This window comes from Henningerozyma blattae, chromosome 1 (genome assembly GCF_000315915.1).
Source record: "Henningerozyma blattae CBS 6284 chromosome 1, complete genome".
In the NCBI taxonomy this organism is placed as follows: Eukaryota; Fungi; Ascomycota; class Saccharomycetes; order Saccharomycetales; family Saccharomycetaceae; genus Henningerozyma; species Henningerozyma blattae.
The window spans coordinates 317,560-333,007 of record NC_020185.1 but is presented as its reverse complement, the minus strand read 5'-3'; the positions used below and the strand labels follow the sequence as shown (position 1 = coordinate 333,007).

Below are 15,448 nucleotides of genomic sequence, written 5' to 3'. Positions count from 1 at the left end.
CATTGAATCAAATAAATGCATGTGTATTGAATACTAATAGTATAGAAGACAGATGCAAATGTATCGTAAATTGCTTAAGATAATAAATAATCGTCTATTTTTGTTGTTGTTGCATTTTACTACGATGAACCGGCTTTTTGCTGTGAAGATCTATGTATAGTGTCATTCGAAGAGCCGTATTGCAACTCCTCTTCGTGACCATCTTCTTCCATATCTTCGATAGCACTGTTTTCCTGTTCAGTTGTGTTATCTTCTTCATCGATTGGAGCAATCTTGTAACTTTGGTACAATGCTACCATTGCGAAGAAACCTAGAGTCCACCAAGATAGCCATGCAACATCATTTTGTTGTGACCAAGCCATTATAAACCCCCAAGCTAGTGGGCCTATGAACCTTGCTGATGCAGAGATACTAATTGTTGCACCATTTATGGATGCACGGCAGCTCAAGGGACTATTATGATGAATCAATAGCATGATTTGTGGGGATGTTAATGCACCACATAAGGTTTTAATACCAGTAATTGTATATAAGTAAAGGATGGTAACCCATCTTGGTATGAAATCGACTTGTAGGAAAATAACGTATGGAATCATAATATACATGATTGGATAGAATTTCACTAAAGTACGGAAAATAGTTAAACAATCATAATTACGATCCACATAAGGGAAAATGGCAAGCACAACAAAACAGCCAAATATACCTGTTGATGATAAAAGGGTACCTGTTTGCTCTGGAGTATACCCAATCCCACCTGTGATCTTCCATGGGAATTTGGAAGCTAGTCTAGTTGGATCATTTGGATCCTTGGCTAAATCATAAGCTAAAAACACAGGTAGAAATTCGTTATAAACAATCAGGTGTAATCCTTGAATAAAATTGATTGAGATTGGGTAAAATACAGGAGTATGGAAAACATGATGCCACATACTTGCTTCAGTACAACCATCAGGAGCCTTGACATTCTCTGGTTCTACCATATCGGTAGGTTCATGTATCGAGTATGTTCTGATTAAACTAGCAGACTGTCTTCTTGTCAATAATCCAGTTACTGATTGAATACTATCAGTTTCACTGATTTCATCATCGCTATTACTTCTAATTAAAGGAGTGTTTTCTGTTACAGCTACTGGAGCATGATTCAAAGCATCTGTTGAATTATTATTGGAAGTACCGATACTTGTTCCAACACTTGTATTGGAAGAGGTGTTTAAGCTAGTGTTGCTTGCAGAAGTAGAACTTGAGCCAAGTCCTGATTCATGATATTTATTTTGCCATGGTCTAATTTTGGGTTTCACACCAAAAAACACTTTTAAAATCCAGTCACCCAATTCGATGCCTCTATCTCTTTGGTCCTTGAATTTAGGGTGAGTTTCTTCTAAGAATACAATACAGCAGAACATACCAAACATTAATAAGCATGAAATAACAATATTTGGTAAACAATAAGGATAAATAGTTATAAGTTTCCTTAACCAATTTGGATACCAATTGGGTATCACATCACCAGTTTGTTGACGGAAAACTAAAAACCCACCAATCATGGGACCGATAACTGAACCGAATTGAAATAGTAATGGCATAGTACTAAATGCAATTGCTTGATGTCTTCTTTCTGTAGCTAATTCACCAATGATAGTTCTAATAACACCAACGTTCCCGTTTAAAAGACCCATCATAGATCTAGCAAGCAAGGCTTGATAAAAATGCTTGGCAAAACCTAACGTTAATAACGCCATAGAAGTACCGATCAATCCACAGACTAAAGTAATCTTTCTACCACCTCTATCGGCAAATCTACCCCAATGGAAAGCAGCAAGCACCTGACATAAAGAGAAAGTGGATGACAAATAACCTGAATATTTAGATACTTGGGCGTCATTTGGAGCAATGTGGAAATCTTTCACCATAAAATAAACATATGGGAATAAAGAGGTAAATGCAATAGGTTCACTAAAACGGACCAATGAGACAACTAGCAGTTGAGCCCAGGGGAACCCAGACATCTGCTGCTTAAAAGTTAACTTGGGAGCAGCCATTCTGGAGCTTTAAAAAAAATTATTATCCGAAATGTTAAAACTGAAATAAACTTAAACTTATTAAAATAGGTTTAATTTCATTTGACAAGATAATCTCAACTAAGATGGTCTTGTATTTTCTTATGTATGGTTTACTTTTTTTTCCTTTATTTTATATATGTTTTCGAATCTAAAAGTAGATCAGATGATAGGTATGACTCGACGAAATTTCAGATTTGAATATCTTGGAAATTTGAAAATCTATGAGTCATGTAGTAAATGAGAAATAAGACAGTAATAGCAAAGCTTCGAATTAGACTTGTTTTAAATACTTATTTTATTCTCAAAATTCCACTATTTTATCTATTCACCGTTTGTTATACTATATATACATGATTACAAAATATAGAATCTCCAAGAAAAAAACGTCAAAAGGCATCCAATCAAATTACACCCTACAAAAAAGTAACTTTATTATACAATATCCATGGACGGGAGATAAGCTGTTGAAATATAGGCAATGAAATACCCTTCTTGTTCCATCATTGTGTCCGCGGGTTATAGTCATCGGGTTATGTCACGGAAACCCACGATGTCGGAGATAAACAACATGACGTTGCACGTGAGTATGCATTCACGTGATGTCCTTTCCGTTGAGGCGTCACGAAATATTACAATTGGATGTTGTCAGAAGCACTCCTGGCAAATGGGATGGCTTCTCTTATATTTGTATTACCATAGAGATATGTAAGCAGTCTCTCCATTCCTAGGCCAAACCCACCATGAGGTACAGATCCATAGCGTCTTGTGTCCAAGTACCAGTCTAAATTGCTGTCCTTATTCATGTTTCTTAGTTTCATCTCATCAGCAAGTACCTTATAGTTATCTTCCCTTAAAGATCCGCCAACTATTTCTCCAATCTCTGGTACTAATAGATCAAAACATGCTACTGTATTTTGAATTTGAGTTTGTTGGATATTACCTTGATTATCCTGAATCTTGAATTCAGAAGGTGGATTTTGTTTCATATAAAATGGTTTCAGAGATTTAGGATAATCAGTAATGAAGACAGGTGATTGGAAATATTTACCTGATATCCACTTCTCATGTTCTGTCGATAAGTCCATCCCCCATGAAGGAATAATACCATTAGTAAACGGTTCTTTCATATGTTGTTTCAGCAAAAGGCGGATAGTATCTGAATATGTGATTCTTGGCCAACTAGCTGGATTAGTTAACGATTGCCATCTTTCTAAGATTTGTTCTTTATTCAATACATCTCCAGGATAATAATTTGGCAATAGTGATTGTTCGTTTTTTAGTGCTTCATTGACGATGGATCTGATCATATTCTCAACAAGATCCATCACTTCGTTTAAATCTTTAGTAAAACATAATTCTGCTTCAAGCATCCAAAATTCACATAAGTGTCTTGTAGTGTTACTTCTTTCTGCTCTAAAGCATGGAGAGATTGTAAAACATCTATTTAATGATAATGCCAAGATTTCTAGATGTAATTGAGTCGATACAGTTAAATAAGTAGACTTATTGAAATATTTTTCCGAATCCTTAATAGTAAATAAATCACCTCCACCTTCACAATCATTAGAGGTTAAAATTGGTGGGGTGGTCTTTATGAAATCATTTTTGTTAAAAAAATTAATTAATTGTGTATCAACGAATGACCGAAACTTCAAAAGATTATTTAAATAATTAGATTTAAATTTTAGTGTGGGTAAACTGTTTAAAAATGCCATGGTATGATTCTTTTTTTGTAATGGGAAATCTTCACCAGCAGGGATACCTCCCAATATATTAATGGACTTTGTGGGATCATTCAACAATTTCAATTCAAAAGGTTGTTGTGCTTTTGTGGGTGTCAATTGGATCAGTAAATCCTTTATAGATATGCTTTGGCCTACTTTTAAATCTTTTAAAAACTTGATTGAATTCTCATATGAAACTAATTCAGGAATAACAATTTTTAAAGAAGAATTTATCGTACCATCATTGATATCAATAAAACAAATATTCTTAAACAATCGAATCGATTTAATCCAACCATTGATCTCTTTAAGGCTTGTTAAAGGTTTTTGAGCATTTTGTTGTGATTGTTGTTGAACTGTATTATAAATAGATTTGAATGTTTGAGTATGATATTTAGAAACAATATTTTTACCAAATAATTGTCGTAACATGATGGTATTTATTCTGCTCTGTGATTTTCCCTCATTAAATAATAATAAATAATAATAATACTATTATTATTACATGCTTTTTTTTGTTATTATTATTTGGAAATTTTCAAAATTATTCGGGCATTGAAAATATGCCAAAAATTTAATAGAATTAATGATTAGCATACATTATAGACTATCAATATCAGTATCATCATTATTTAATGCATTTTTCTTAATAGCTGCAATCTTACAACGTAAAGACATGACATCATCGAATTTAAAATCACTAAATTGTAAATGTTGACTGCACGCGCTTTCCGGACATTCTCTTGTTCTATATCCTTTAAAATAATCAACAAGCCCAGATTTATCAAAAGTATGATGGCATACGTTAGAAATCATTGGATGTTCAAATACCTTAACTGTAATCGGGCACGTCAATTCAATTCTACCACCTTCAATCATTAAATCATCTTCGGTAGTATTATCGGATGTGATAACACAATGTGGATCTTTCCAAATTTGAGAAACATATTTCAATATTTTGGCCTTGGATGATTTTTCTTCAATGGGGATTGGGTTCTCAATTACAGTTTTAAATGATTTTTCTACCATTTCAAATAAGGAAGGTGCTGTTAAATTCCCTGTACGATAATCATCCCAGTTATCTAAAGAGATTTGAGGGCAGGCGTCCGATAATGTCTTATATTCTTGAAGAATATTTTTAGTAATGTTTTTTTTTTGTAGATTTAAATTTATTGAATTTATAACTTCTTGATATTGTGAAGAGAGATTTTCTACTAATTCATCAATAGATGAATTATCACCCATTACAATGGCATTATCTAAAATCAATAGTAAAGTGTCATATAAATTTTCAATAATTGTGTTGAAATCTTTGGAAATGTCTTGTGGTCTTAATTCATGAAAATTTCTAATAGAATTTTTATGGATTGGTAAAGTTGTAGGAACTGCATTTTGGGACATTTTTTTAATAATTTAATCCGATTAATTTTCTTTCTAATAGTGATTAGTACGTATGTATAGAATTGTATAAATTCTTAAAAAATGTACACATCGCGTTTTCTCATTACTATTAAAAAATAACAAAAAAAAAAAATAAAGTTCAACTGATAAACTGTATTTTTTTAAATAGTAGAAAAAAAAGTGATGATATTGATAAGATCAAAACTAAAAGCAATCAATTCGTTTTGCTTGATAAGATAAAGATGAGTAATAATGTTGCAAATATTGCAACTAGCAGCACTAACAAGATTGGGGAACTAATAGTATTACAACTAATTTATACATTCCTCCGAGAAGGATCTAACAGTAATAGAGTGTCATTAGTTAAAATCACAAATGAAATTCAAAATAATGAGTTGATCAAACGAATATTGAATCAAAAAGAGAAAAAATTAGATATTATTGATGTATTAAAAATGATTAAAGTAATTTTCCCCGGTGATAAAGAGAAAACTGAAATAAAAGATGGATTAATAACGTTTTACAATTTAAATGATAAAGACATTGTAAATAAAATTAATAATAAATATAAAGAATATAAAGAAGAGATGATTAAAGAAATTGAAGATTATGATAATAAAATCATAAAATTAAGAGGAACTTCTAAAGTTGAGGATAAAAGAGAAAAATTGTTACGTTTATATAGGGATACTGTTGTTAATAAATTACAAGGTAAAAATAAAATCTTAGATGAGATGTATGCTGTTAATCAAGAGAATAAAGAGATTCAAGAGAAAATTAATCGGATCAAAGGAAGTACGCCCAAAAGTGTTCATGAATTACAATTAAATATTCAAATATGCATCACTGAATGTATCATGAAAAATCCAATAGGTAGTCGAGGATGGGAGATTGGTAGCCAGGTTCAAAAAGAATTTGATGAAACCGTAGAGTTTATGAGAAGAGCATTAGAATAAGGTAGAGGGGTTGTTGTTTGTTATTTAGCATAAATATGGGGCATTATGAGAGCCAATTCTAAGGCTTTCCTAAAAGCATGCCATATACGAAATATATAAAAAAAGGTAGTGAGATATATATATATATATATTACTTAAAAAATATTTGTAAGCAGACTTTAAACATTCATTTTTCAAGTAAAGGTTTTTTCATATATCGGGAAAATAACTACACATGTGGAGAACCCCTAAAAATAGTTTATTCGCTCTTTAAGAATGAAGATATACAGAACGCCGATCCCTTTCAGCTGTTTAAGGCTTTGACATCATTAGAAAATAGTATTAAATTATAACACACACAAAAAATTATAAATTAAACTATAGACATAGGGAGAGATAATTACAAACAGTACTAAGCCTTTTCATGAAAAAGGTAGTATCAAAAGATCAGAAAGTTAAAAGCATAAACGGAACCAATCAACACACACACGACTGGGCATTTATGTTTTCAAAACAAAATTCATTTGAAGAATTACAACTATCAGCTATGCATTGAAATGCTTATCCACACACGATAAGACTTCAAGCATGTCCTACAGCAGTACGACTCACCAAAATGGTATTGAATAAAGTTGAACGACACTTTTGAAAAGGAGGTATAGTTTCATAGACGGGATAGAAAATAAAAAGAAAATGTTAATGACACAACATAACTTAATTAAAAGTTATTAGAAAAAAATATTTGTAAGCCATTGAGGCAAAGGCAAATCAAAAAACAAAGTTTATTTAGAAGGAGTTTTATAATAAAGAAAATTTTAATTAATTTTTAATTATTTAAAACTTTTGTAAACCCTTCTTTCTGGCTTCCATCTTTCTGTAGATGATAACACCAATGACAGCACATACGGCTAAACCCATTAAAATAATAGCTAAGATAACACCACCTGGGAACATTATGTATACTAAATGGAGGGGAGGAAGTTTGTTTTTTTGTGTGTGGAAATAAGGGTTTGTGTGTGTTTCTTGATGATTGGAAGATCAACAGGAGTTATTTAATTCGACGTTATATTGAATTGAATGAGAGATTGTATCTGATTAGCTATACAAGCAAGAAGAGGGAACGGTGGCAAACCAATTGAAAAATTTCCAATTGATGGATGATGTTTATATAGTGGAACGAACGAAAGATTCTTACAAACCACAACCAAAACAAAACTGCAAGACACGATAACGATTACCCAATCTGCCTACACACAAACAAAACGAAAACAGCTTCACACGGTACAAGCACATAAGAACGAATGTCCCTCGGAGCAAATAATTTTTTGTTTGCCCGCCCATCGGAATTCCATTAAGCATCCATTTCTTTTGTCACTCTTTTTTTATTTTTTTTTCATTTTTTCATTTTTTTTTCATTCTTTTTTTTTTTCACTCACTCTATTAAGCATGCATGCATTCCTTCCTTTGTCATACATTCTTTTGTCATTGTTTCCTTTACCAATACGGAATCTCTATCACCCTAAACATCAAGAAAATAAACTTGAAAAAAAAGTACATTCGCAAATGTAATGAACAATAGAAATCTACCAGCAATTCTTCCAGATAACAACAACTTACAACCAAAACAAGACAGCCGCAAAACAAAACTCTCGGGTCGGAGATGCCGAACGCCGCGAGCCGAGCATAGCGGAATGCCGAAAACGGAATGACCGCCCTGCGTGTGTTTCTGTGTGAGAGAATGGTGATAATTATTGTTCGAGTATGTCAGAGTAAAGAATATTGGTTGAAAGGTATTCGTATTGTGGTAGACGTATTGTCGGAACATTCAGGAACAAGAGGTGTGTGTTTGGTGTTGTTCGGTGTTGTTCGGTAGAATGAATTACTGCTGAGCCGTTTGTTGAAAGTGATCCAGATACAGTGCCGTGTTTTGTGTGTTTTGTGTGTTTGTCATCCGGCTGTGCCGTGGTAAGGTGGTAAGTTACCTACTATATGCTACAGAGTCTACTTAATTGTCAGACTAATTACAACTATATGGGCGTGGGCAAGCCCACGCCCATGCTTTCTCAGGCGGGAGCGGGAGCGGAAGCAGAAATAGAAACAGAAGTAGCAGTTTAATGGTAATGTCTATTTCTATTTACATTAAATTGGTGCATGGACTTGCAGATCGGGACGGTTAATTGGTTATCCACGATCTTCCGGTTATTCATTACCTATCTATTTCAGTACACCTGAGTGATGTTCTAAACGTTGTGTTTATTCGTCATTTTGACATTTGGATTTTGGTTGCCAGGCTTCCCCCTTTAATGGCACAATGTTATCAAATAATAACTGGTATTTACTGTCTCTAGTTATGGATATTGCCCAAGACGTTGTCGATCAGATCTGTGAGTTTATCTTTGAGAGTGTCCATATTTACAGGCTCTTTATTATCATTATCGGTTCTTTCCTTGTCGTTACCCGACTCGGAAGTTCCAGAGTTTCCTTCTCCTGTGTTGCTATTACTATCTTTGCCATTTGCATCTTCTTGACTGCCTAGGATACCGTGTACCAACCCGCTTATAGCTTGTCCTAACCCAGAGATTGCCTCAGATGCTGCCGAGGTTGCGTTCTCCAATAATGCTTTCGTGTCCTCCAAATATATCTTGCCTTCTTCACTTATGCTTCCGCCCTTACCTTTTGAACTGTCGTCATCACTTTCAATGACGTTATCTTCATTCTCTGAATCATCAGTCTCTTCATTTTCTTCATGTTCTTCGTGTTGATCATTCTCTTCTTCATGCTCAGAATTATCCGTACTTAACTCCAAATCGTCAAAAGCTGGTACAGATTTATAATATTCGTCAGTCTCTCCTGCAAAGATATGATTATACATATTACCTTCCCCGTAGTCATGACGTATTAAATCATAATCATCCACAAACAAATATCCAGATTGTTTATTTTCAGACTCATTCTCAATCGTATTGGATTGATTACCATTAATTGGCACCAAGACATGTTTGAAAATTTCCAGTTCTTTATCCTTATCATAAATCCCATTGATTTCCTTCATAATATCATACATTTGAATATTGTTAAATGGTTCAACATACTCATTGTTGAAATATGGCCCAATACCAATAAATAACCCACGATCAGTAATACTGTTTTTCTTGATTTCATTTTTATTTTTATTTTTATTTTTATTCTTGGATTTAGATTTAGATATTTTTTTGGATTTCATTATCATACCATAGCCAGGTTCACTAACAATATATATGGGTGCAATACGATGGTTATCTTTCTTTACATTAAAGTTCCATTCGATGGGGAACTTATTATTCAAGTATACCTTATAATTAGCACCAATTGATTCTTCGACATTGAATTTCTCTTCCGCCATTTCATCTTTATTATCATCATCACCATGATCTTCAAAATCATTTAAAGAAAGTAAATTTGTCTTGATTTCTTGATAAATCTCATTCAATTGATTACTCTTTTGTGGATAAATCTTTAAAATGTTCCCCTCTTCATTTAAATACATGTTTGATATTTTCTTCTTTTTAAAATCTTTTGAAATAATTCCATCTTCAATTGCAATCTGTTTAAATTGAACACTCTTGATACTACTATCACTAACAAGCAGTATATTAGTAAACTGACTTAATTGACGTGTCTCAATACCTTCAATTAATAATTTAATAAATTCATCAATATCTTGACATTTAGAATCATATAGTTCACTTTGAAATGGTATTCCATGGAATGGATTGATTGAACTTAAAACCATTTGAGGACGTGTGTCAATCTTATTCATATCAATATAACTGAATATCTTGTGTAAACTATCAGAAAATGTTTTCTTATCATGCTTAGATTTCTCCTTAGAGACAGAATCCCCCATATAATATGGCATCTTCACTTTTGCCTCATAGATTTCTTTGGTAAATGTCTTATCTTTCTTCTTTTTATTTTTGTGCTTGGGGATATACTTTGATTTAACTTCTTCAGTATAGTCAAGATTAGATCCGGGCCAATCAACGATACCTACTTTGAATTCAAACTTATAATCTCTTTGTAATAATTCCCAGATCGGTATTTGGGTGTCATTATATTTATCATTTCTCCAAATATCAATATCATTATAATTATGTGTTTTATCATTTCCTAAGAATTCTTTATTGAGTTCACCATCATAAAATTCATCACTAATCATACCATGTTTAATTGGTATTTCACCTGTTATCATACTCCAAAGATTTGGAATTCTTTCAAATGGAAAATTGCTTTCCATATAAGGAGTACTTGTAACATTAAACCCATCTAAGTTCAATTGGAAGACTTTACTCAAATATGGGAAATTGTACTTATTAATCATACCTCCTTGTAATCCATTTATAGAGATAATAATGTTTATTGGATTAAAGTCCAAGGTACCATTATTATATTTAAGAAATGGATTAAATTTATTCAATTTATTGCGAACCCTTTGGCTATAAACTCTATTCTCCCTCGACCCCTTGCTGAATGCATTTTTTAAAAGAAATGCACTAATACAAACAAACAATATAATAGCAATCAGTTTACTTATATTCTTACTTAATTTCTTAGTATTCCATGTACCTCTTCTATAATGACGATTCCATTCAATATCATCGTCAGCCAGATCATCATTAAATAAACCGTTTCCATTTTCATCTAGCTCGTATAATGGTACATCATTCAATATCGGGCCTGTACGATTGAAAGTGGAGATCTGATTTAATAAACTATTACGTCCTCTATAATACCAATATTTTATGTTATTAATTATGTTCCGATTTCTATTATTTGATTGGTAACTTGACACTAAATCATTATCAAATATTGGTGGGACATTCATTGGGTTGTCCAAATAATCATTCAAATCATCATCTATTGATTCCATATTAGCCCAATATTGGTCTTATAACCTTTAGGAAAATGTAGCTTTTATTATTAAGATATTGATCGCAATCTTCAACTAAAATAAAAATAAAAATCTTCGATAATTTATCTCATTAGCTATCCTTTTTTATAAAATGGAGTTTCTTTTAATCTGGAAAAAGATAGCGGGGTTTTCTTCGAGGCTAGTAATCCACAATTTGATCTCCGACGGAGTTATTTCAAGGGAAATATTCATTTGTGTCACCAAAACATTGGTATTAAGTGTATTAATAATATTATTATACCTCATTTTTAATTCCAATAAATATTCCAAACAAGGTAGACGAAAAAAAGTTTATTAAGTAAGTGGTAATGTTAATCTGGGAACTTTATTTAGATGAGTATTATCTGAGTTGATTTAGATAGATGTATTTTTATGCGTCTATATAGGGTTTATGAATATTTAAATGAATAACAAAATACAAAACTATCTAATTATTTAGAAAAGAGCAGTCCTTATAAGATGATACAAAACTCTAAATAATTCACATAATATTACAGCTTTCTTCATTTTCGTTATTGACAAAGTTATTCTCGTCATCATTTTTGTTTGGTAGGTTGAAATTATATTCATTGAAATTAAAATTAAAACCATATTTATACATCTTGTCGTTATTGATTAAATTGCTTGCAGCATCATTCTTATTAAAATTCTTATAAATTTTCTTTAAGATTAGACTAAAGGACTCGTTAACATTAATGTTTAATTTTGCACTAGTTTCTATAAAGCCTACATCTAACTGAATGGGTAAATTGATTGTATTTTTGGTTTTTGATGTACTTTTTGATTTATTTCCTTTTTCTATCTCTTTTGCAATTCTTTTGTTTAGGGATTCGCATAATAGCTTAGTAATTGCTTGTCCTTCTTTAAACGTAACTTTAGTGTCTCTTATGTTCTTATCATTTGGAATATCTCTTAGATCTATCTTATTCCCAACAATAACTACAGGTAATATAATGGGTTTAAACTTTACCTTACTTTCACTATATGATTTTTGAAGTTTGTATAATAATTCAATAATACCAGATTGATCCAGTAGTTTATTCCAAATTAGTTTAATAGATTCAAAACTTGACCTGTTTATTACATTATAAACTAGCATTATACCATTAATATCCACTAAATTCTTTAAATTTATAAATGAGTCACTGGTAATACCCCCCAAATCAATAATTTGCACTAATTGTCCTTCATGATATGAATTTGATAAATTTTCCATTAGGATATTATTACTATTAGAAGATTGGCCTATTCCACTAGTATTAGATATATTGTTTGGAATCGTACCAATCGTGTTATCATTTCTTCCTAATCCTGTATTTCCTATTCCTGTAGAAGTACTTTCAAGTTCATATACTCCATCATTTGAACAATTTCCCTCATTATCAAATCGTATAATTTTGGTAAACTCATTTTGAATAGATGGATAATAAGATTCTAAAAATCTTGATTCAGCATATTGTATCGTGAGGGCGGTTTTTCCTACGTTTGGAGAGCCTAGAATGGCAATCTTAGGATGAAAGTTTTCTTTATTTCTAATTGAGTTTGAAAACATATTATATTTGAGAGTGGTTTATAATACTTCTATAAGGATAATCAGTTTTATTTTTCTTCTATTGTTTTAACATTCTTCGATTCCAAAAGTTTCAAGTCTTTCACTTAGTCTTATTACCTGAAAAAGGTAAAAATAAACCTTCGTCACGTGGAAATTTTTTCGTTCTTTGGAGATTTTCAGTTTGCGTTAAGATTTAGAAATAAAAAAAAAAATTGTAATAAAAAGAGACTAAGGTTGAATAATTAGTGCTACTTAACCTATAACTTAACTTTGACTCTAAGTCTGTTGAAAGTTTGACTAGAAGCAAATTATTAATTAGATAAAAGATATAACAACTAGGTATTTTGGAACAGAGTAGAATTATTCCGAATTAAAGACAAAGTATCAAAAATATATTCCTTATTTTAAGATTAATCAGGAAAATATGTCTCAATTTGTAGGATTTGGTGTTCAATTAGAACTAAAAGACGGTAAACTTATACAGGGTAAAATTGCAAAGGTAACTTCAAAGGGCTTAACCTTGCATGACGTGAAATTTGGAGATGGTGGGACTTCACAAGCTTTTAAGGTCCGTGCTTCAAGATTAAAAGATTTAGAAGTATTAAATGTTCCTAAAAAGCATCACATGTTTTTCCAACAATCTAGTGATAATGAAAACAATAATACTAATAGCAATTCTAACACTGATGCTAATAACAGTAGTAATAATAATGGTAGCAATGTAACCTCTAACAATTCTAACAGCTATGGAAATGGTTCACATAGATATGATGGTAAAACTAATAGCAATATCGATTGGCAAAATGATGATGTTTCTAAAATTAAGATGCAAGACGACTTCGATTTTCAAGGTAATTTAAGAATGTTCAACAAGAAAGATGTTTTTGCTCAATTGAAGCAAAATGATTCTATTAAACCTACTGATAGATTAGTATCGCATAACAAACTAAATAAGGATGGTAATGACCATTCACCAACTAATAACAATGATAATTCTAATAAAACTAAATTTGACAACGACGAGTTAGTCCTGCCTAATGCTAAAAGCGATATTTGGGACAAAATTTCTTCCAATCACACAACACTGGCATCTACAACAGCTCCAAATACAGTTTCAAATAAAGAACTGCTAAAAGAAGTATCCGGAACAAAACAACGTAAATCTGTGGGTTCTTCGTTGTCTTCAGGTTCATCCGATAACGAATTTGAAGAAGTAGATGAGAATGGTGCATACTTACCCATTACCAAATCTATCAACATTACTCACTTATTGCACACAGCTAATTCTCCAATTTTGAAAGATGGTCATAAAAATACTAAACACAAAAATGGTGATATAATGGATAAACTAGAAAAAATGATAATTAATCAATCTGGTAATTATGGTGCAAGCAGGAAGGGTTCAGCTAATCAACCTGCATATCCAACATATTTCAAAACTAAAGATATTCCAAATTTAACAATTCCATTGGCTACTCCAATTCAATTATTGGAAATTGAGAGAATTGCATTAGAAAATTTCAAAATTAATACAAACATTATGCTTGAAAATTTTGCGATTAATGCAAGCTATTTTATAAAGCAGAAATTAGGTGGTCGTACAAGACTACATCAAAATAATTCGAATCCAGAACCATTGGTTGTTATACTAACGTCGGACTCAAATAGGGTTGGTACAAGAGCTTTAGCATTGGGTAGACATTTGTGTCAATCTGGTCAAGTACGTGTTATGGTGCTATTTGCCAATTCACCATCTTTGGTTGACATTCAGGATACTCAAATTAAGGAACAATTAGAATTATTTAAGAACTGTGGTGGTAAAGTTGTCAATAATTTATCAACTTTGAAAAATACTGTTGCTCAATTAAATAGTCCGGTAGAAATTGTAATTGACGCTATCCAGGGCTTTGATGGTAACTTGAATGATTTAGTGGATAATGATAATGTTCCCCAAAACAATTTACAATCTAATGGCTCTAATAATGACTCTAACTCACATATTAATTCTAAAGAAATTATCTCGGCTACAGAATCTCATATTCTAAGTGTCATCGAATGGTGCAACCAGCAGCATGATCAAAATAGAAAAATTTGGTCCTTAGATTTATCAAGTGGGTTTGATACAGGTTCTGGTTTCCAGAACTTCAAAGATGTTGTAAACTCAACAGGTATAATTTGTTCAGGTTGGCCATTATATCTGTTGAATTCTTTAAAAGATAATTTATCCTCATTGCATGAAGTTGTCATGATTGATATGGGTACACCGAAAGCAGTATATGCTCAAAAACCTTCTTTAAGAAAATTCATGCTATGTGATGCATTTGTAACTGATGGTTCAATTACTTTAACTTTACCAGCATGAATAGTGAATGCACTTAATGATACAGTTTAACTTTCCCTTTAAATTTTGACCCTTGTTATCAATCACATAAATATCCATTGTTTTACTACTATTTTTTTTCGCATACATTCGTTGTTATTTTTTTATTTTATTTTCACTTCATTGTTTTTGAACTTTTGGTCCTATTTAAAGGTTGATACACATCTATATAAATGCATAGCTGCTCGTACTGTATATTAATTTTATAGCTATATGTGATAGTAAACCGCTATATATAGCTTTTAATACTTTAGCCATTACCCACAAATACTTTTCTAGATATAACAAACTATCCTCAGATTTTTTCAGTATAGCTTCTTATGTAATTATTTTCACCACGTTAAGTCCTGGCATGACAACAATGGTAAATATTAAAGGGTTTAATATAATTCAATCTTCACCCAAACTGCACCTCGCCTGGGCTTCGAACCCGCCGGGATTG

The 15,448-nt window shown here is 31.7% G+C and overlaps 8 protein-coding genes across 8 annotated transcripts; 2 read left to right on the top strand and 6 right to left on the bottom strand.

The window, feature by feature from the left end:
* Positions 1-119: 119 nt before the first annotated feature.
* Positions 120-2,042, bottom strand: TBLA0A01410 (uncharacterized protein; the record flags this gene model as incomplete). Its single annotated transcript, XM_004177411.1, has 1 exon — positions 120-2,042. The coding sequence occupies one exon, from the start codon at positions 2,040-2,042 to the stop codon at positions 120-122; it is 1,923 nt and encodes a 640-aa protein (XP_004177459.1).
* A 650-nt stretch (positions 2,043-2,692) lies between these two features.
* SLM5 (asparagine--tRNA ligase SLM5) lies at positions 2,693-4,219 on the bottom strand (the record flags this gene model as incomplete). The annotated part of the gene is made up of 1 exon (XM_004177410.1): positions 2,693-4,219. The coding sequence occupies one exon, from the start codon at positions 4,217-4,219 to the stop codon at positions 2,693-2,695; it is 1,527 nt and encodes a 508-aa protein (XP_004177458.1).
* Positions 4,220-4,387: 168 nt separating this feature from the next.
* On the bottom strand, positions 4,388-5,188 carry MMS21 (SUMO ligase MMS21; the record flags this gene model as incomplete). Its single annotated transcript, XM_004177409.1, has 1 exon — positions 4,388-5,188. The coding sequence occupies one exon, from the start codon at positions 5,186-5,188 to the stop codon at positions 4,388-4,390; it is 801 nt and encodes a 266-aa protein (XP_004177457.1).
* A 242-nt stretch (positions 5,189-5,430) lies between these two features.
* On the top strand, positions 5,431-6,144 carry EAF5 (Eaf5p; the record flags this gene model as incomplete). Its single annotated transcript, XM_004177408.1, has 1 exon — positions 5,431-6,144. One exon carries the CDS (start codon positions 5,431-5,433, stop codon positions 6,142-6,144), a length of 714 nt encoding a protein of 237 aa, XP_004177456.1.
* An 813-nt stretch (positions 6,145-6,957) lies between these two features.
* Positions 6,958-7,077, bottom strand: TBLA0A01370 (uncharacterized protein; the record flags this gene model as incomplete). The annotated part of the gene is made up of 1 exon (XM_004177407.1): positions 6,958-7,077. The coding sequence occupies one exon, from the start codon at positions 7,075-7,077 to the stop codon at positions 6,958-6,960; it is 120 nt and encodes a 39-aa protein (XP_004177455.1).
* Positions 7,078-8,467: 1,390 nt separating this feature from the next.
* On the bottom strand, positions 8,468-11,032 carry NPP2 (nucleotide diphosphatase/phosphodiesterase NPP2; the record flags this gene model as incomplete). Its single annotated transcript, XM_004177406.1, has 1 exon — positions 8,468-11,032. One exon carries the CDS (start codon positions 11,030-11,032, stop codon positions 8,468-8,470), a length of 2,565 nt encoding a protein of 854 aa, XP_004177454.1.
* A 523-nt stretch (positions 11,033-11,555) lies between these two features.
* On the bottom strand, positions 11,556-12,626 carry RHB1 (putative GTPase RHB1; the record flags this gene model as incomplete). Its single annotated transcript, XM_004177405.1, has 1 exon — positions 11,556-12,626. One exon carries the CDS (start codon positions 12,624-12,626, stop codon positions 11,556-11,558), a length of 1,071 nt encoding a protein of 356 aa, XP_004177453.1.
* Positions 12,627-13,050: 424 nt separating this feature from the next.
* On the top strand, positions 13,051-14,988 carry EDC3 (Edc3p; the record flags this gene model as incomplete). Its single annotated transcript, XM_004177404.1, has 1 exon — positions 13,051-14,988. The coding sequence occupies one exon, from the start codon at positions 13,051-13,053 to the stop codon at positions 14,986-14,988; it is 1,938 nt and encodes a 645-aa protein (XP_004177452.1).
* Positions 14,989-15,448: the final 460 nt, after the last annotated feature.